The following is a 21,479-nucleotide window of genomic DNA, read 5'->3' on the forward strand; positions in this document are numbered from 1 at the left end:
TATTGTTCAGTTTCCACGTGTATGTGGGCTTTCTGTTGTTTCTGTTGCTATTGAAGACCACTTTTACTCCATAGTGATCCCTCAACAGAAGAGTGGATGCAAAAAATGTGGTATATCTACACAATGGAGTACTATTCAGCCATTAGAAACAATGAATTCATGAAATTCTTAGGCAAATGGATGGAGCTAGAGAATATCATACTAAGTGAGGTAACCCAGACTCAAAAGGTGAATCATGGTATGCACTCACTAATAAGTGGTTATTAACCTAGAAAACTGGAATACCCAAAACATAATCCACACATCAAATGAGGTACAAGAAGAAAGGAGGAGTGGCCCCTGGTTCTGGAAAGACTCAGTGAAACAGTATTCAGCAAAACCAGAACGGGGAAGTGGGAAGGGGTGGGTGGGAGGACAGGGGAAGAGAAGGGGGCTTGCGGGACTTTCGGGGAGTGGGGGGGCTAGAAAAGGGGAAATCATTTGAAATGTAAATAAATTATATCGAATAATAAAAAAAAAAAAAGAAAAAAAAGTCAGAATTGGAGCTACACTTCTTTTTCCTTAAAACCCAACAGACTGTTCCCCTATCTATTGGCCTATAGGGTTACTATAGGGAAGTCTGGGACCAGCCTGACTTTTTTTTTTTTCCTTTTGTAGGCAACCTACTTCTGCCTGAGTATTGGCAGATTTCTTTCTTTATCCTTGAAGTTCAGTAACTTTATTAGACTCTCTTTTTTATCTCGCTCTTGGTGTGATTCTCTATTACATTTTTCCTGTTAGTGGTAAGCCATCTCGATTGGTGGGTTCAGGAAAATTTCTTAGATATCTTATATGCTTTAATTTTTGGAATTCTTTCTTAAGCATTAGTTATATAATTGCCCATCTTCATTTCCGGCTCCATTTCATTATTTACTAAATGCTTCCTTTGTTCTGTTCTGATATGTTATTTTCTTGATAATCTTTACTAAGTTTGTTCTCTTCAGTATTAGGACTACTACTTATAATGTGGATTTGTTTTGTTTGTTAGTTTCATTTTGATAGTGGCTTCACCACTTCATTCAGTTTTGTTATGTATGTCTGTGAGCAGGCTTTTCAATTTACCTTCTATTTACAAATGCTTTTAGTACTTGTAATGTCAAAAGGTGAAGCTATGTTGTTTTTGAGAAGATGGGTTCAAAACAGTTGTAGAGTAGCCATGTCAAAATCTATTCTCTGTGAACACAAAAACAAATGATTTTGATTAAGTCTTTGTGTCAGATTTTGTGTTTTGTTAATGACTTGAGATTTGGTAAAAGCTCAATCATAATTCTTTCTGAAGATGTATAAACTGCTTGCACATAGTAGAATTCTGTTTGTTGTGTATGTTTCTGTGTATCAATAAAGGATGATTAATTACTTTTTACTTATGATTAATTACTTTTTACTTATAGTCATTAAAAGTCTATAAAGGTTATTTTTTATTGAGTAAGTTACCATGCAGAATAGATGAAATTCTTTGACGTTATGATTGATGTATTCTCTATCACTCATGTGTACCACAATGAAAAGTTCTTTTGTAAGAATTTCTCCAGAGTACCAATTTGTTCTTTGTGTTTGTTCTGGGTGGGAAACTGAAGATGGTGAACAATGTGCTCCTGATCTTTATTCAGACTTGAAGGCTGTAGTGGACAATGGGACTGTGACTAGTTGTTGTTAATGTGTGAGATTATTACTCTGACTTTGAATAAAAAAGGCCATTTCACTTGTTAATGGAGCAGGTCCTCTCATGAGCAAGTTTGTGTTAATTTTCTCTCTGTCTTCTTCCCCCTGAGGTGCAAATATACATCTCAGAATTTCTTAAGGATTCTAAACTATTTTGCTTAATTATCAATATTGTGACTGCTTCCTGTGATGTTTCTGGGGTTTTTTTGTTTGTTTGTTTGTTTGTTTTGTTTTTAACCAACCATTAGCTTGTCAAACACTTATTGCCATAGATAATAGATCCTGGGGCTTTAATAAACAAAAATTCATGTTCCTTCAGAACTAGCATTCTAGGTGAAGTAAAGGAGTGAAACACAATCAATAAAATGTAGTAGAATACTAAGTGGAAAGGAAAAGTTTACATTTCCTAAGAACATGGGAGTCATAATTAAAGTTAGGGTGACATTTTAGAATGCTTGGTGAGGGAGTGAATGTGAATGTGTGAAGGGTACCACAAGTGCAGCATCTGCAACGGGGATATAGATGAGAATGTTGCAGGAAATGATAGAGTAGCTGAACCCAGAGACAGAAGGTGGGAGTGAGATACTGGTAAATTCTGAAGGACTTTTTAAGGCCCTCACCAAGTGAGATTAGGCTTCCATATGAACAGCAACACGATTTAGGTTTATAGGGGTTTCTCTGGCTGCTAAATTGATCATAGAAACAGTAAGGTAGGCTAGGTGGAAGTGGAAGTCTTCCGAGCACTCGGGAAAGCAGAGATAGGCAGATCTCTGGATTTGAGGTCAGCTTGGTCTGTAGAACAAGTTCTAGAACAGCCAGAGATACACACAGACACCCTGTCTCATAAAATAAACAAAACAAAATAACAGGAAGGTATTTTGGCTAGCATTTTAGTATACACATATAAGCAAATGTTTTATAACTGAAACGATACATTTACTAACAATACTATTTTTTGTTTCTGTTAGGAGAATGGAATTCTGGTCAAATTACGGTAGATTTGTTTGATTCCACATCTTGTTGGTGACTAACACTGTCAAATAAGTTATAGCCCTGACTTAATAAGTATAATTATGGTTGTATATTCAGACAAAATGAATAAAATGTAAATTACAAATAATAAAAGCTTAAAAATTAAATACCTAAAATTCTACTAATAAACTGCTACTAAAGAGTTGTTGCTGCTCCCTAGGGACAACTGCTTTCATAAAATATTTTTGGTTCAGATTTCCTGGGGATTTAACTCCATGCTTCTAAATGATATGTTTATAGTGTCTGTGTTTTTGGTTTATCAACTTTAGACATTCTCTCTTGACTTCTTGCTATGACAGATGTTTTCAGTCCCACTTCTCACTACTGACCTTCCTTGTTCATCGGTCACTGACTTGGCGCCTCTCTGGGGTTCTGCCCAGAAGATTTAGCCTTCCTCCTTTGCCTCAGCCCCTCTGTGAGGATTTTGCTCCCTACACTTTGCTGACCAGTTCATGTTCTTCCATCTGTCTCCATCCTTCAGAACCATGGGCAAACTATGTAGTTTTTGAAAAAAATGTAAGAATTTTTATTGCCTTAGGTTCATATTGGCACTTTGGAACTCTTGAATAATAGACTAGAATATTAGGTCAAAGGGTTTTTTTTTTTTATATATGTATACACTTGAAGAATTTAGTTTTTGTTTTGCTATTAAAATGTTTTGAAGATTTGTTATTTTACATACATGAATGCTTTGCCTGAATGTATGTCTGTACACCTGTGTGCCTGGAGTTCAAGTAAGTCAGAAGAGGCTGTCAGATGACCTGGAGTTGAAGTTAGAGATGCTTGTTAGCCACTATGCCAATGCTGGGAACTGAACCCAGGTTCTCTGCAAGAGCAGCAAGTGATCTTGACAACTGAGCCATCTCTGCAACCCCACTTTCTGTTTTTTAAAGAGATAGATGATATATTTGCCATATTTCATTCTTCAAACAATTAAATTTTCTCATGCCAGCATCTACTCTTTCAAAGTATACTAAATAGGTATGTAATTTTTTTTCATATCCTGGTACTATAATATTTCTTTCATTTTGAGTTTTTAAAGTTGTAATTAAAATTACTTGAATTATTATTGAATTTTTCCAGCGAAAATAATTTTATGTTCCAGTTATTTCTCTTCTAGGAATAGCCATTTCTAAGTCAAGAAGATAGGCTTTAAAAGTTTTGATTGCTTTAGAAAGGTTTTACAGGTCGGCTTCCTTTGCTTCTGTTTTTTTCACCTGCACCTCTTATGGTCAGGGAACAGGACAATGAATTTAGAACAGGATCTTAGACATTGTTGTATCTTTTGTTAGTTAATATTTGTTAGGTCACTGCACACTTACCATTATCATGCTTACTGAATCATTCAATTCAGGGAAGGCTTTTAAACAATACCCACAAGGTATTAAAATACTTTTAATAGGTACCCAAATATGTTGAAAGAGTATCCTATAATTTACTTGTTTACTTAAAAATATGTACTTATTTACTTTTATTTAAAAATTAATTTATAAAATGTGTTTCTAAGTTTGCTCAGCATTGTAATACTCTAGCTTTGTTTCTTAGCAGGACAGCCAGAGTAACCACCATTATTCTAATGGAGGCTTTGATTTCCTCACTCTGTAAAGAATGGCTTGCAAGTTAGGGGAATTTAATGTTTGTATCCATGTGAAGTTATTTCTGTTTTCAATGTCTTTATCAATGAGATTAAAATGAACCTTTCTGGGACTGGTGAGATGGCTCAGTGGTTAAGAGCACTGACTGCTCTTCCAGAGGCCCTGAGTTCAAATACCAGCAACCACATGGTGGTTCACAACCATCTGTAATGGGATTCAATGCCCTCTTCTGGAGTGTCTTCTGAAGACAGCTACAGTGTACTTACATATAATAAATAAATAAATCTTAAAAAAAAAGAACATTTTACATAGGGAGAAGTGCCATAGAAGCTACAGGAGGAACTCACATAGATATATTCACATAAATATAAAGAAAGTCTTTGCTTAGGCTGGCCCAAAACTTAATTTGTAGCTCTCAGCTTTGGCTTGGAGATCTCTCTGTCTTAGCCTCCTGAGTGCTGAGATTACAGGCATGAACTACCACCCTAGCTTTTAAAAAAAATTTTTATGGGGGGCTCAAAAATGACCACAAAGCAAACAAACCTACAAGAATATTTAAATTAAAAGTCAGTGATAAAGCAGAAATGACTCAGAAGACACTATATCAGTAAAGCCTTCCCAGACGGGTGACAGCTCATGAAAATTGTAAACCTGGGCTTCATTGTATAACCTGATAGCAGTTCAGCAATTTGGGGGTGTCCTTTCTAGTCGTTGTCCCCCTCCCCCTGGGGGCATTCATTTTAGCTGGTGTCTGCCTCTTCTAGGTAACTCAGAATGTGTGAGAGTAACTCTCAGCAGTCTTTACATTATACATATGCTTGGGAAAAGAGGAGCCTAGTGAATCTAATGAGTTTCAAGGACTTCTTGAAGGTGTTTTGAGTAGTTTACTCCCACAATTTAAGGAGTGTCCTTGCTGCATACAATGTTTAACTTCTCTATAAATGCCCTGTCTTAAATCATATGGTTCCACTTTCTTTTGTCTCATTCCATGTCTTGAAGAGTTGCCCTCCAATTTGGAAGGGTTTAATGATGGAAGAAACTGTGAGGCAACGTGAGAATGTCAGGAGTCCAGATCAGTAGAGGATGAATAGGATTGAGATACAGTAAAATCTTAGAGGACGGGTTTGGTTTGTCAAAGAAATTTGGTTACACCCCATAAGAGAATAGAGGCACAGAAAGTCCTTTACTTTTTAAAAAAGTTGTGCAAGTTTTTTCCTTTCTTACTCTAACTTGGTTTATGGTGGCCTATTCAAATTCTTAGACTATGTTTATTTCCACATGTGTTTCCACTAGAAGACTTTGTAAATTTTTTGTTGGGATTGTAAATTCATTTAAATTTTTTTTTGTTATATTTATCCATGTATTAGTTTTCTTTCGCTGTGATAAAATACCTTGGCCAAATGCAACTTAGAGAAGAATTTATTTTGACTGTGGTTCCAGAAGAATATAATGTCAAGGGTGTGGGGCTGTGGAACATAGCAGCACATGGCCAAAATAGGAATTATCTCTTAGTGATAGACTTCTTTTAGCAAAGTCAAATCTCATAAAGTTTTCATAACATCTTCAAAATGGCAACAACAGCTGGTAACCAAGTATTCAAATACATGAGCCTGTTGGGGACATTTTAGTTTAAACCACCCCAATGTGTTTATTGTGTGTTTAATGTGCTCATGTGGAGGTTAGAGGACAACTTGTGGAAATTGGTACTCTTCCTTCTACCATGTAATGGTTTCAGGGCTTGAATTCAGATCATCAGACTTGGTGGCAGTTTACTGAGCCATCTCACTACTTCAAATTCACCTTTTTTAAAGAAAGATAGACTTATTAATTAATTAGCTAATTAATTAATATATGAGCACATTGTAGCTGTCTTCAGACACACCAGAAGAGGGTATCAGATCCCATTACACATAATTGTAAGCCACCCTGTGGTTGCTGGGAATTGAACTCAGGACCTCTGGAAGAGCAGTCAGTGCTCTTAACTGCTGAACCATCTCTCCAGATTCCCCAAATTTATTTTTTAAATATTTTCATGTTTAATAATTGTTTTCTATAGTTAGCTGGGAAGTCTATTACAGTTGTGCTAACTGTGTAAACTGCTTTATCACTGACCTTTAAATATTCTTGTAGATTTGTTTGCTTTGTGGTACCAAGGGTTGAACTTATGTCCTTAAACATGCTAGGCAAGTTTGCAAGAGCTAGAAGGGCATTCTGTCTTTCCCCTTTCTTCCTTTCTTTCTTTCTTCCTTCCTTCCTTCCTTCCTTCCTTCCTTCCTTCCTTTCTTTCTTTCTTTCTTTCTCTCTCTCTCTTTTCTTTTCTTTTCTTTTCCTTCCTTCCTTCCTTCCTTCCTTCCTTCCTTCCTTCCTTCCTTCCTTCCTTCCTTCCTTCCTTCCTTCCTTCCTTCCTTCCTTCCTTCCTTCCTTCCTCCTCTTTTCTAACGCCAAAACTGGCTTTGAATTCACTCTGTAGCCCAGATTGGATTTGAAGGCTAGGTATTCTCCATCAGGCTTGCTAGTTGCTGGAATTATAGGTCTTTCTGTGCTACAGTGTTTACCTGTAGGTTTCTAAAAGTTAATTATATATTAAGAATTATTTGTTAACAATGAGGGTTTGCCTGCATGTATGTGTGTATATATGTATACATACATACCATGTGTAGGCCTAGTGTCTTAAGAAAGCCAGAAAAGAGCATTGGGTTCTCTTGAATTGGAGTTACAAGTGATTGTGAGCTTCCATGTGTGTGCTGTATACTATGCAAGAGCAGCAAGGACCAATGTGCCATCTGTCAAGTCCCCCTTATGGATTATTTTAAAAATATCTTAAGGCTGGGGATGATGGTATATCCTTTTAATCCCAACATTTCAGAGGCAGAGGCTGGTGGATCTCTTGAGTTCAAGGCCAGCCAGAGACCCTGTCTCAAAAAATATTTTTTTTTATTTTAAAAAAAGTGTATATGTGTATGTACACATAACATGCCAGTGCATATGTGTGCATGTGAAGGCCAGAGAACAACCTTATATGTTGTCTTCAGGACACTTTCTATTTCCTTTGAGATAGGTGATCAGAGAGCCACAGGGATTCTCTAGTTTTGGCCTCTTCAAGACTAGGATTACAACTAACTATGTGCCGTTTGTAACCCTGGTAATTCTTTGTGGGTTCTGGGATCAAACTTAGGTTCTGGTGCTTATAAGTCAAGTGTGGAACCATCCTCTTAGCCTCCAGGTATAGTTTTTAATCTTCTCAAATAATTCATGGCTTGCTTTGCAACTTATCTTTTGTCTTTTAGAACTATGAAGATACTGAACAACTGTTCTTCATGCAGTGCTCAGCAGTGTCCATATTGATTGTGTCTATAAATTTGTGGGGCAAATTACCACTTGTTTTCAGAAAACGTGTAAATCATCTTCACCTTCACTTTTCTGTTGCATAGAAACAATCTCCTTTCCCCTACCCCCAAGACAGTGTTCGTTTCTCTGTGTAGCCCTGGTTGTCCTGGTACTCCCTCTGTAGACCAGGCTGGCCTGGAACTCAAGATATAGGCCTGTTTTTGCCTCCCAAGTACTGCAAATAGAGGTTTGCATCACTACCTCCCAGCTGAGGGTTTTTTTTTTTTTTTTTTTTTGGCTTAAATTTATGTGTGTTTTGCCTTTATGTATGTTAGCATGAGCCCACTGAGCTAACATAAAAGCAATCTTTTTTTAAAAAAAAAGATTTATTTATTATATCTAAGTACACTATAGCTGAGATACTATTATATCTAAGTATCTATAAGTATTATCTTATTTTTTGCACTATGACCACTTCTATTGTTCTCTTTCCTCTTCCCTACTGCTTGTTTCCTTCCACTTCTCAAATAGTATTCCTTCTATATTCATGATATACAAACACATGCAAATATACTTATATGCACATATACATGCATAATATAGTCTTGAGAGATTTATAAGACAAAACATTAAATATTTATCTTAGTTTAGCTTATTTCACTCAACATATGATGGGTTCTATTTCCATTTATTATCTTGCAAGTTACATATTTCACTCCTTTTTTAAAATGTTAAATTATTACTTTTTTGAAACTGTGATATTTTATGAGTAAGTGTTTGCACAGTTGTACTACAGAGTGCCTGTAGAAGTCAGAGAACAAGTTTGTCAAGTTGATTTTCTTCTTTCACTTTCATGTTGATTCTGCTTATTAAAATTGCTGTTGGTCTTGTATGACAAGTACTTTGCCCTTTAAGCCACTGTATCCTTTATAGCTGAATAAAATTCCATTTTGTAGACATAATTACATTTTATTTGTCTTCATCTATTGATGGATATTTAAGCTGACTTGTATCTTTAATAGTGAATAGAATTGCAGTAAGTATTGTGCGCGCAGGTACCTTTTGTGGTAATGCTGTTTTTGGATTCTTTTGGGTATATACATAGGATTGATGTAGCTGGATAGGACAGTCCTATTTTTTGAGGTTATGAAGAACCTCCATACTTCGTCCATAATGGCCACACATATTTTCATCCCCTTATTCCCTTTTGCTCTTTTATTTTGTTTCATGTGCTTTTTTCAGCCATGTTGGATTCCCTGACTGTCACCCAGCAACCTCTGGCCATGCCCCCTGACGTCCACCGAGCCCCGCCACCACCCCGTGATTGTGAACCTCAGCCCCTGGCAGGCGCCATGTTGGCGTCCCTGTCCATCACCCAGCAACTGCTGGCACCACCCCTGACATCACCACAGCGCCCGCCTTGCATCCAGCCTCCTGGACTGTTGTCATTTCCTGTCTTTAATTTTTGTGAATGAACGTGGGCTGGGAGTTTGAATGTGCGCATTGGTCAGAGGTCTGGCAGAGGCGAGAAGGAGGTGAGTGCGTGCATTTAGCGACTGCTGCGATTGCTGAGCTTCCCGGGCTCCGAGCATTGTGGAATGGAACCGCATTCACTTGTGCATTCAGATGAAGATAGTGCTCCATGCTGCGGGGTTTTTTTGTTGTTGTTGTTGTTTTGTTTTTTTTTTTGTTTTTTTTTTTGTTTTTTTTTTTTTGAGCGCTGGAGTAACTCCACGCTGTCCTCTTGTCGTCTCCGCAGATGAAGTCTGTGAGTTTGGAGAGGCCTGGCAAGACAGGGGCTAACCGCTCAGGAAAGTTTGCAGGGGGATGGAGTGCAAACCCTCTCTGTGCTCCGGGCAGTGACAGTGGACGGGCAAGGGGTAAATTGGCATTTGGGTACAAACATGGAATCCAGAGGCCTTTGATCCCTAACACCAGATTTACATGAAGTTAGGAGTAATCACATTCTGATGCTTATAACTGAGAATGTTCTTTTGCAAGAGTAGCAATTGGTCTTAACCACAGAGATATTACTTGAGTGCCTCATATTTAAAAATTAAATATCTTGAAAAAAGCTAAAAATTGTAGAATACCAACCAAAGTTTCTCCTGTGGCCCACTCCACATCTTTAGATATATGAAGTTGTTGCATCTGTGGGATGCAAGGATAATAGCTTCCTATTTTCACTTTTAATCCAAAGCCTTGTGGAAAATTCCAAATGATGAAAATTCTGTACACTGATATTCCCTATGGTTCATGTTAACCAATTCTCCAACAGGGTTAACAAATACCCTGGTCTTCAGCAAGGAAGACACCTAAATGAAATCCTTCATTAGATGTTTACATATGCATATCAATAAAGGGAGAGCCAAATTGAGAATTTCCCCCAATTTCTTAATGACTTTCACAAAAACAGCTCCATTGAAGTGATCCCGTGTAGTAAAATATAACTCATTTATATCTGAAAATTCATATACTTCATATTAATAATCCATGTTTAAATGGTCTAGAAAAATGATTACCATATAACAAGTAACATGGTGTGAGTGAATGTGTATGAGTGCATGTGTATGTCCATGTTAGTCAAAAATACATTTTTAAAAATGTAGCCATGAATGAGCAAATGAACAGGAATTCTGAATATGTGTGAAAATAAAGAATGTCTGTTGACCTTTCATGTATAGTCAATAAACAAATATGAGATAAAAATAAACTTAATAATGTGTACAGTCTTAATCATTTGTGGCTTTGTAAATCATTGTTAATTTAAATGAGTAACTATTAGTTACAGCACATGTACTGATTCTGGAGAAATCACTCTTTAGAAAAATATTCTACTCTAGTCATCACATAAGTCTTTATTATATAACCCTTGGGTATTATTTTGACTTTTGAAAAAATTTGATGAAATGTTGAGATGTGTTTTCACAGAACTCTCTGATATCTTAAAATAAGATTGTTTCCTATTAAATGTTTTCCTTGTGCATGATGTTCATCCATGTAAAAGATTAATTAGGGAGTTTTGTAGTGTAGAAATATTTCTACTGAGAGAATAATCTCTAACAAATGTACATGTGTTTCTCTGGGTCCATTTTAAAGATCATATTGACATAGCTACGCATAATGAAATATAAGAAACTTAACCTGCTGACAGTCAGTAAATATTCCTTTGTATTCTGCTGGTATCCGTATTTGTATAGTATTTGTGTTGTACTTGTTGAAGAATTAGTTCATGGTAGGTGTGGGCCACAGTGTAAACAGCATTATATAAATTGTAACCTTCTTCACTCAGGGCCATGTCATATTTGTGCAGTGCTATCCATTCCAATGTGTTGTTGAATTTGAAATGTTCCATATTATTTCTGTTTTTAGAGATTGAACAATTGAAATAATTCCAACACAGTATAGACTCAGAAATGTATATTGGGTATTTGTTAGTATCCACAGTTTGCATAAAATTCCTAAATTTAGTCATCTCACTACCTTAATGTGCCAAAGTGACAGTCCCATGGAAGAAATCAAGACTGAATTCCTTTTTATTTGTGATAACATCGCATTGTGAAGTTGTGATCCAGATTCTCTGAGCACCTAAATATTCCCATCGTCCAAAGCTGACTTCTAAAGTGGAGTTCATTTCACCATAAATGATAACAACCTTTGCTGAAGATGCCATAATTTGCTTATCATATATCAAAGACTCTGTCAGGTATGTCTGCAAGGTTTCTGGAATCACATTTACAAAAGCTAAACAGATTTCATGACTTTGCATTTCTTCTCTTAAATCTGAGAGAAACTGAATGCCCTGGTCATCATCTGAGATGACCAGCCCTATCCAAGTCCATCTAAAATGAAGCATCAAGGTGACCATGCCAAGGGACAAATGTGTGTCCTTGGAGGCTACGTGGTGGACATAAGGAAACTGGTCATGGTCACTTAAGTTAGGATTAAATGGTCCAAAGAAAACCTAAAGGATGTAAAAGAGTAGATGAAATATCTGCATGTGGAATATGATTATTAGAATCTTTGGAATTATATACAAATAATGTTGCACACCTTTCCAAACTCCTCTCAAGTAGAGTATGATTTTATTCTAAATAGCATGTATTATTCCATTTATATTCTAGTCTGTTCCTAACAAGTCTGAATTTTCTAGAACACAGTTTCAACTGTTTGTCCTGTACATTTATGACCTGATTGTTTAATTCCTTTATAACTATCTATCTATCTATCTATCTATCTATCTATCTATATTGTGATATGTTTATACAGTGATATATATTGTGTCTGTCTGTGTCTGTCTGTGTGTATTTGTAGCAGAACACTCATAAATTCATGCTTTAAAATTTTTATTGTTGGCACATTTAAATGGAATTTAATGTTGTTGATTTATTCAGTGTCATACATTCTTACCTTTGGTGTCCTAGAATGAACGGCAAGTTTTAAGGGCGTTTTCCAAGATGGTTCTCTAATGTCTACATCACAAATTTCATATTTTAAACAGATATAATTAATAAAATCCATGCTATTGTTTTGTTGTGAATATAATATATCCAGAACTCCCAATGTATCTTGGCACAAACCAACAATGATGGAGAACATCAAAGACATATTGGGTAAAAGATAAGGATTCTTGTTGATCTCATCAGTAGCAAAAAACATTACCAGAAAAAGCTCATAACTTCTTGCTGGTATTCTAAAACAAGGCATAATAATCATTAAGGGAGATATTTGAAACTTAAAATTTCAATTGCAATAAAGTTTTTACTATGAGACATACTAAATTTCTAAATAAATGTCTTGAAATAATCATAATTAATGAGGGATCTTTAGAGATAAATATAATTTAAGAATTCATAGATGTAAGACACTAGATATGATATGAAAAATTTTCTATACATGTAAATTGATACGTAGTTCTATCTCTCAATGCCACCCTTTAACTAGATTACAGTACAGTTGAATAAGAAACTATAAAATAATCTTGGATATTTTAGTGGCTATTCCTGGTTGTCAACTTGACTATATCTGGAATGAACTACAGACTAGAATTGGAAGGCTCACCTATGAACCTAATTTGGAGGCTCAGAGATATAAGTTTCTGACCTGGATCTTGGCATGGAGAACTTGAAGCATAGTGGCTAAGACAAGGAGATCTGCGAGTTCAAGATCATTTGGGATTAAAGGTATGGATGCACATGCCTTTAATCTGGGCCACACCCTCTGCTGGAGACCCACAAGCTAATAATCTGGGCCACACCCTCTGTTGGAGACCTACAGCCTTTAATCTGGACTACACCCTCTGCTGGAGATATATAAGGACACTGGAAGAAAGAAGATTCTCTCTCACTCTTCCTTACCTGCTTGCCTCGTGGGACTGAGAAACTGCTAGATCCTTGGACTTCCATCCACAGCTGCTGCTGATCATTGTTGGGGAGTTGGACTATAGACTGTAAGTCATTGACAAATTCCCTAACTATATAAAGACTATCCATATGTTCTGTGACTCTAGAGAACCCAAACTAAGTTGGTACCGGGAGTGGTTCTAGAGAAGCAGAAGTATAAGGATGAATGTTTCAAAATTTTGGAGTTGGTTGGTTGATCCAATATCACCTGCAACTACTGAAACTTCTCCAGATTCTCTCCCTCCTGGGAGCTCGGGGAATATTGAAGACCCATGGATGAAACTATATCTTAAGATTAAAGAAGCTAATGCCTTTGATTATCTTGATGAATTAGGTGATTTGGTGGTATACAATACTTTCTCCAAGTTGGGGAAAAAAATCAGAAAATGATTTTGCTGGCTGGTTGCCCTTAGCATCTCGGGGGGAAAAAACAATGAAGGAAAGGAAGGAGTTGTGTGATAAAATTGAAGAACTCCAGACTCAAGTAAACAATCTAAAAGTTGCTAAGTGTGCCCTTGAAAAGAATCTACTCTCTAGCAGCCATAGACCTCAAGTAGCAGAAAATCAAACTGAAGTCCTCATTATAAGGTTGGCTGAATTACAGCGAAAATTTAAGTCTCAACCTCAGAAGGTGTCAGCAGTTAAAGTAAGGGCATTAATTGGCAAAGAATGGGATCCTATAACTTGGGATGGGGATGTGTGGGAAGACCCTGTTGAAATTGAGAACTTTGAATCTTCAGATTTTTAAGAATTTGCTCCACCTGAAGAAGTAGTACCCTCAGCCCCACCCCTTGAAATAATGCCTTCTCCACTTGAGGATATTAATCCCTCAGAGCCTGATAAACTAGCAGTGACTTTTGCTGAAAATACTGATGTTTCTCAGGGCCCACCAATAGTTTCTTCTAGACCTATAACCAGACTCAAGGCAAAGCAGGCCCCTAAAGGGGAGATAGAAAGTGTAGTCCATGAGGAAATACACTATACTAATAAGGAGCTTAATGAGTTTGCTAATTCATTCAAGCAGAAGTCTGGGTAATATGCATGGGGATGGATTTTAAGAGTGTGGAATAATGGTGAAAGGAACATAAAAGTAGAGCAGGCTGAGTTTATTGGCATGGGCCCTCTGAGTGGAGATTCTAGTTTTAACATGGAAGTTCGCATAGTTAAAAAAAAGGTATCAAAAGCTTGTTTGATGGGTTGGTTGAAGTATTTATCAAAAGATGGCCTACTGAAAAGGAGTTGGAGATGCCTGATATCCCTTGGCTTAGTGTTGATGAAGGTATTTTAAGGCTTAGGGAAATTTCAATGTTAGAGTGGATACGTTGTGTAAACCCCAATCCTCCACAGTGGGAAGGTCCTGAAGATATGCCCTTCACCAGTCCTATAAGACCCAAACTGGTGAGAGGGGCACCAGCACATTTAAAGAGTTTTGTTCTTGCCCTTTTCCTTGTGCCAGAACTTAGGGTTGGAGATGCTGCTGCTCAATTAGATGAATTAAATTCAATGGGTTTAATTTGGCCCCGAGTTAACAAGGGCCAGGTGGCAGCATTGAATTGCCAGAGACAAGGTGATCGTAGTTATTATAATGGACAGCGTAAACAAAACAATGTTTATAATAACATACCCTGTAATGGGCAGAGAGGTGGAATTTATAATGATATAAGTCGTTTGAACCTTTGGTGCTGGCTAATCAATCATGGTGTTTCCAGGGATGAAATACATAGGAAACCTACTGCATATCTGTTTGATCTGTATAAGCAGAAAAATCCTCAAATAATAGAAAGGCTGCATTGGATCATGGCAAAAGGCAACCTCAGCCAGTGAATCCATTTACAGTCTTGAGCCAGTTTACAGATGCAGAACCCCTTCAATGAAGGGGTGTCCAGGCTATGAATTCCAGAAGATTAAGACAAGTAGATCTCCCAGTTCAAGGTCATCTGGGATTAAAGGCATAGAGGTGCATGCCTTTAATCTAAGCCACACCCTCTGCAGGAGACCCACATGCCTTTAATCTTGTCCACACACTCTGTTGGAGACCTACAGCCTTTAATCCGGGCTATACCCTCTACTTCAGATATATAAGGACATTGGAAGAAGGAAGATTTACTCACTCTTCCTTGCCTGCTTGCCTTGTGGGACTGAGCAACTGCTAGATCCTTGGACTTCCATCCACAGCTGCTGCTGCCCATTTTGGGGGAGTTGGATTACAGACTGTAAGTCATCGACAAATTTTCTAACTATATAGAGTCTGCCCATACATTCTCTGACTCTAGAGAACCCAAGATAATACACAGGGGATCCATATTTCATAGAGATTTGCCTGCCTCTGCCTCACAAGTTCTAGGATTAAAGGCAGGTACCAAATTCCCAGCAAGTTTTGATTTCTAATTACTGGTGATTGGGCCATTTGTCATGGTGCACGTGTGGAGGTGGGAGAAAACCTTTCAGATGTGTTATCTTCCTGGGATCTAGAAATACAACTGTGGTCTTCGAGTTTGGAACCAGTACTTTTAACTCTAAACCTGTCTAGGGTCACTGGTTAAATAGGTTCTCAAGGTCCATTTGATGAACTGAGGTTTCTACAGTTTTCTTCGAGAAAGGTACCACTGTTTTGTGTTTGGAATTTGATGTTGTTGGACAAGTTCTCACTGTGTGGATCCAGTTGGCCTGAAACCCACAGAGATCCTCCTGTGTTTGCTTTTGGACTACTAGAATCAAAGGTAGGCACCAAATACTGAGAATGCATGGGTGCATATTAAAGCTTTGCCTGCCAGCCCCCAGGCCCCTGTCATCCCTAAAATAGTATCACCTTGTACAGCTCTGGGGGGTCCTTGAATTCTCTCTCTAGAGGATCCTGGCTAGGAACTCAAAGAGATCTACCTCCCTTTGCCTTCTGAGTGCTATGATTAAAGGGGTGAATCTCTATGTATGGCTAAAGAAATTTGTTCTCACTGTCTGGATCAGGCTGCCCTGAAACTCATAGACATGTTCCTGCCTTTACTGCTAGAGTTCAATGGTGTGTACTACGTGCAGGGATTGCACAGCTGTGTTGTTAGAGCCTTATTATTTCTTTGACTTCCATCTCATAATGCTTTGATCTTGGTTTTCACACTTATAACTAAGTACCCATCTTGATCATGATGGTTCTAAAGTCCTTGACCAAACATTATCCCAACTAAACTTCTCTGTAGCAAGGCTTGCAGGTTCATGCAACCAACTGCAGCACTTTCACGTCATCAACATGAGCATATGGGTTTTGTTTCTTCCTTTCTTTGTTTTGTATTTGGCTTTTAATTGTTGTGGTATTGTTGTTTTGAGAGAAAACCTCGGTATTTAAACTTTTGCTAAAATGCAACTCCCTACACAGTAAAGTACATGTTCACAGTAATGAATACACTGAAACAAATGCACAAACAGAGACATTAAAACCACATAGAGTAATTATATCCATATATAAACAAGTGTAGATATGAACTAACACAACATAAGTCAGTCAAGCAGACAGTGGAATCTGGACTTTTTAATTCTGTGTTTTTGATTTCACACAAGAAGATCCTCCTTGGAGGACTGAATCAGAAACTCTGATTCAATCAACCAACAGCAGGAAATGTGAATCTTTACAAAAACAAACAAACAAACAAAAAAGCCAGGCCGTGGTGGCACACCCCTTTAATCCCAGCACTTGTGAGGCAGAGGCAGGCAGATTTCTGAGTTTGAGGCCAGCCTGGTCTACAAAGTGAGTTCCAGAACAGCCAGGGCTACAGGGGGAAACCCTGTCTTGGGGTGGGGGGTGGGGGAATTCTTTAACAGGATTGAGTGGGTGGGAATTCAATGGACCAATGAGAAAGAAGAAGCTTGTGTGAGGAAGGTGGGGCTATGGGGAGGTGAGAGAAGAAAACTGTATAAAAGGCTCAGAGAAAGGCAAAGAGATGTCAGTGTCCTCAAGCTTGGATCACTGCCTGGTCCTGCTGGAAGTAGGAACCCTGAAGCCAGTGTCCATATCAGGTAAGAAATTTACCTCCATAAGGAGGTTTCCTGCAAGCTGGCCTAGCCTTATCATGATCTAGCTATAACTTCATTTCCAGTGTATATTGTTTAAATAGGATAGACTTCAGTTTTAATGAGAAATCGGATTACATGGGAATTGCTGAGGTTTTAAAGATAGAATGTCATTGAAGAATCTGGGCTTGAACTCTTTTTTTATTACAAGATATTTTAGATATTTTGTTTATTTACTTTTTTAAAAATTTATTTTGGTTTTTCGAGACAGGGTTTCTCTGTGTAGTCCTGGCTGTCCTGGAGCTCACTCTATAGACCAGGCTGCCCTTGAACTCAGAAATCTGCCTGCCTCTGCCACTGCTTCTGCCTCCCAAGTGCTGAGATTAAAGGCATGTGCCACCACTGCCTGGTGTTTATTTACATTTCAAAGGCTTTTCTCCTCTGAAAGTCCCCTATCCATTCCCCTCCCCCTGCTGGCCAACCCACTCACTTCTGCTTCCCTGGTCTGTCATTCCCCCCCCCCCCCCCCCACACACACACTGGGACACTGAGCCTTCACAGGATCCAGCACCTCTCCTCCCATTGATGTCCAAGAAGGCCATCCTCTGCTGTATATGCAGCTGGAGCCATGGGTCCCTCCATGTGTGCTCTTGATTGGTGGTTTAATCCCTCAGAGCTCCATAGGAGGGCTGGAACTCTTGGTCCTTCTGGTTTCATCCAGTTTTCTAGACTTTATCTGGAATTTCAGTTAGGTTCATCTTTATAATTTAATCCGTCTGTAGTCTCTTAAACTATGTTTCACAGATTATGGTTTTGCAAGTATATGAACTAGAATTTCTTCTAAAGTAGACCTTACAAATTACACTTGAGAAGGTTTCAGGAACACAAGCCGGAAATTCTGGCTTTTGGCTTGTGTCCCTGAAGCCACAGCTCACCCAGGATCTAAAGCTGTGGAAAGGTGGTTGCTTCATTGTTGTCCAGGTGATTAGACATTGTGTAAGATATGTATGTGTGTATGTATGTAAATATCCAGGAATGTAAAAAAAATGTATATAGCAACCACACCTGGAAACCAAATGAATGTACTGGGTGCAAAATATCACAATGCAGGCAAGACTTGGCTACAAGAAGACACCTCATCATTACATGAAATAAAATAAAAAGAAATAGATTATCTGGAATTTTTGCTGAATGGAAGAGCATTTGTGTAGTGGAAACAGACCCCACTACAAAATAACTTCAATGAAGACATTTAAAATACTATTTTTTTAAAGATTTATTTATTATATGTGAGTACTCTGTAGCTGTCTTCAGACTCATCAAAAGAGGGCATCAGATCTCATTACAGATGGTTGTGATCCACCATAAGGTTGCTGAGATTTGAACTCATGACCTCCAGAAGAGCAGTGCTCTTAACCACTGAGCCATCTCTCCAGCCCCTAAAATCCTAGTTTACTTGATTTTCCTGAACCTGAACTAGCATGAAATATGCTTTATAGATTAGACTGGTGTGAAATTCTCCCAACTCTTCCTCTAAAGGGCTTCAGTTTTGTTTTTTTAGAGGCTTGTTTGGCATCTACGCAGAGTTCTAAAAGCAAAGGGCTCTAGGCATGTATAGTGGAGGAAAAAAAGAAAATCCAAGGCTGCTAACCACACACAGGAGCATAGTGTGTGACAGTAAGCCTGGGCTACATAATGAGTTCCATTCAAGATTGGAAGGAGAGCCAACTGAACGGAAGCATCTTTTCTAGGCAATAACATAATTTAAAGTATAAACAAACATTTGGAAGTACTGATAGGTGTAATGTCTCATCTCTTTCTTTGTCTGAACTCTAACTTGTCATGGGAAACTCCCCTCCCTGTAGCCTATGTAAACTTGGCTTCTCCTCTAAGACTCACATGAGCAGGCGCTCTCATTCAGTAGCATGGCTTTTCAAATCTCTGGGGAAAGTTGCAGGTTTTAGTTAGGTTTTGCATTTTATGTATTTATGTATTTATTTTTATTTACTTCTTTAATTAATTAATTAATTTATATTTATTTGTTTTGGTTTTTTGAGACAGGGTTTCTCTGTGTAGCCCTGGCTGGCCTCTAACTCAGATATCTGCCTGCTTCTGCCTCCCAAGTACTGGGATTAAAGGCATGTGCCAGAACCACCTGGCATAGGTTTTACATTTTAGATGTGGTCTGATTATATATCCAGGTGGCTATGAATTTTACCTCATTTCCCAAAACAATATAATATAGCCCAGATTTCTCACCCTGGCCTTCAAAGAGTTAAGTGATACATACATACAGGCATCTCATAGGATCTCCTTAGCCCTTCCCTGGAGGGATCAATCTATTGCAAGGACAATAAGCCTGGTTGCATCTGCGACATAAGCAGAATATTTTTTTCAGGGCCTGCAAAGATGTTCAGTGTCCTTTTTCCTGACACAACACTTTGTCCAGTCTGAACCTTTGCTTTATACTAGACATGAGATTAAGAGAAGCATGGGTTGATATTCCATGCAACAGTGGATAACTTTTTCTACTGTGGGTGCTTAAAAGAGAATCCACATGCTGAGGGTGATGAATTTGTGGCTTGGAGACCACAGGACTGTATAATTGGGCAGACTGTGTTCTCCATTATTGCCAGAGCATGGGCTCTATACTTCTGGTTCATGCAATATGTGAGAAATAGGACTTCTGAAAACTTAGCCTGAAATTATGTCTCCTAAATGCTTCACCAGGTTGCTTCTGACTGAATATCTAGCAGGATGAGCACCTACAACCCTCCCACACTCCAGGAGCTGGCACTGGATGTGCTGCTGAGGAAAGATGCCATAAACTCCTCTGATCTGGTCTACCTGCCCACTGTGCTTTCCCCACCACTCTTCCTAGAGGCCTTCAATGGAAGACACACACAGATATTGAAGGCAATGGTGGCAGCCTGGCCCTTTACCTGCCTCCCTGTGGGGGCGCTGATGAAAACCCCTGATGTGGAGGACTTGCAAGCTGTGCTGGATGGCATAGATATAGTGCTGACACAGAATGTTAGTCCCAGGTAAGCAAGGCCCAAGGAGGCTAAATGGGGAATCATGGGGATAGTGGTAAGACACACATTAGGGCAGGATGAATGGGGGAAACAGCACAGGGGATAATGATGCCATTGACATGGGGATATGTGGAAATACTATTCAATTTGAAAACTGACCTAAATGATAGTCATAGGTCAGGACAGCTCAGGGTACAAGGAACCATGTTAGGATGAGCCTTTCTGTGCCTTTCCTACAGGCACTAGATATGGAATAGACACGAGTCAAGAGCAAATGAATGAAGGGATGTGGGTCATGTCTCCAGATGCAGCTCCTTGCCTGCTTGGTGCAATGTACTTTGATGGAGCTGATCTTAGACATGTGGGATCCAGGCTAACTCCATGTTGGTTCATTTTACATTATGAAACTTTGCCTTTATCTTTCACAGAAGCAGGAAGCTTCAAGTCCTGGACTTGAGAGATGTGCACCAGGATTTTTGGGATGTATGGGCTGGAAGAAAGGATGAAGTCTGCTCAGCAAAGACTGGGAATGAGAAACAAGTTGCAAAGCACATTCCTAGATATGCACTGAGGCAGTGTTTGAAGGTGGTCACTGACCTGAGCCTTGACTTCTCTCTGCAACAACATCAAACATGCTTACTACAATGGGCCCAGCAGAGAAAAGACTCTTTGAGGCTATGCTGTCTGAAGATGAAGATTTGTCACTTCCCAGTGGAGATTATCAGAGAGATCTTGAACATTTTTCAGCCAAACTATATAGAGGAATTGGAAATATACACAAAACAGGACCTATCCTTTCTAGGTTGCTTTGCACCTTGCTTTGGCCTGATGAGAAATCTTCGCAAATTCCATCTAAGGGAAATAAGATTGAGGATCTCACTTAGTGGTGTGCTTCATTTTGCAGATGTAAAGAACTGTGCTGCCAAACTCCTTTCTCAGTTCTCCAAACTCAACTATCTCCAACACCTCTCCATGAATGGTGGCTACTTTTCCAGTGACAACATGAAACTGTTGTTCAGGTAAGGAAGGATAGTGATCTGTTTCTGTTATAGCAACAACCTTTCCCTTTACTTCAATCATTTGTGGGCATCTCAGGTGTGACGGTCATAGAGGATGTTACAGTGATGCACTTATTACACTATCAATGTGTGGACTGTTTCCTTCTTAATGGAGCTCACTTGATTCGGTCCCCACTTATGTTGAAGAGTATGGGCTGGGGTAAGGAATATTGAGAAAGCTGTCTTGTAAGCATGTCCATTGTGTGGGTCAGATGCTGTAAGTGTGCTTTCCATATTACCCTTTGGGATCCAGGCAAAACTGATTCAAGGTAACAGGACAGATATGGGCAGGCTCCACAACTACCCTCTACAAAGATATGTGAGAACAGG

At 38.6% G+C, this 21,479-nt stretch overlaps 1 protein-coding gene across 1 annotated transcript in view; it reads left to right on the top strand.

Moving 5' to 3' along the window:
- LOC127663591 (PRAME family member 7-like) overlaps positions 1-21,479 on the top strand; it is a 59,452-nt gene that overhangs the window by 36,489 nt on the left and 1,484 nt on the right. The window contains 3 exon segments of the mRNA XM_052155277.1: positions 8,898-9,190; positions 19,787-20,100; positions 20,520-21,110. Coding sequence (XP_052011237.1) covers positions 19,814-20,100; positions 20,520-21,110 — 878 coding nt within the window. The 5' untranslated portion in view covers positions 8,898-9,190; positions 19,787-19,813.

Source organism: Apodemus sylvaticus, chromosome 13 (assembly GCF_947179515.1).
Source record: "Apodemus sylvaticus chromosome 13, mApoSyl1.1, whole genome shotgun sequence".
Taxonomy (NCBI): domain Eukaryota; kingdom Metazoa; phylum Chordata; class Mammalia; order Rodentia; family Muridae; genus Apodemus; species Apodemus sylvaticus.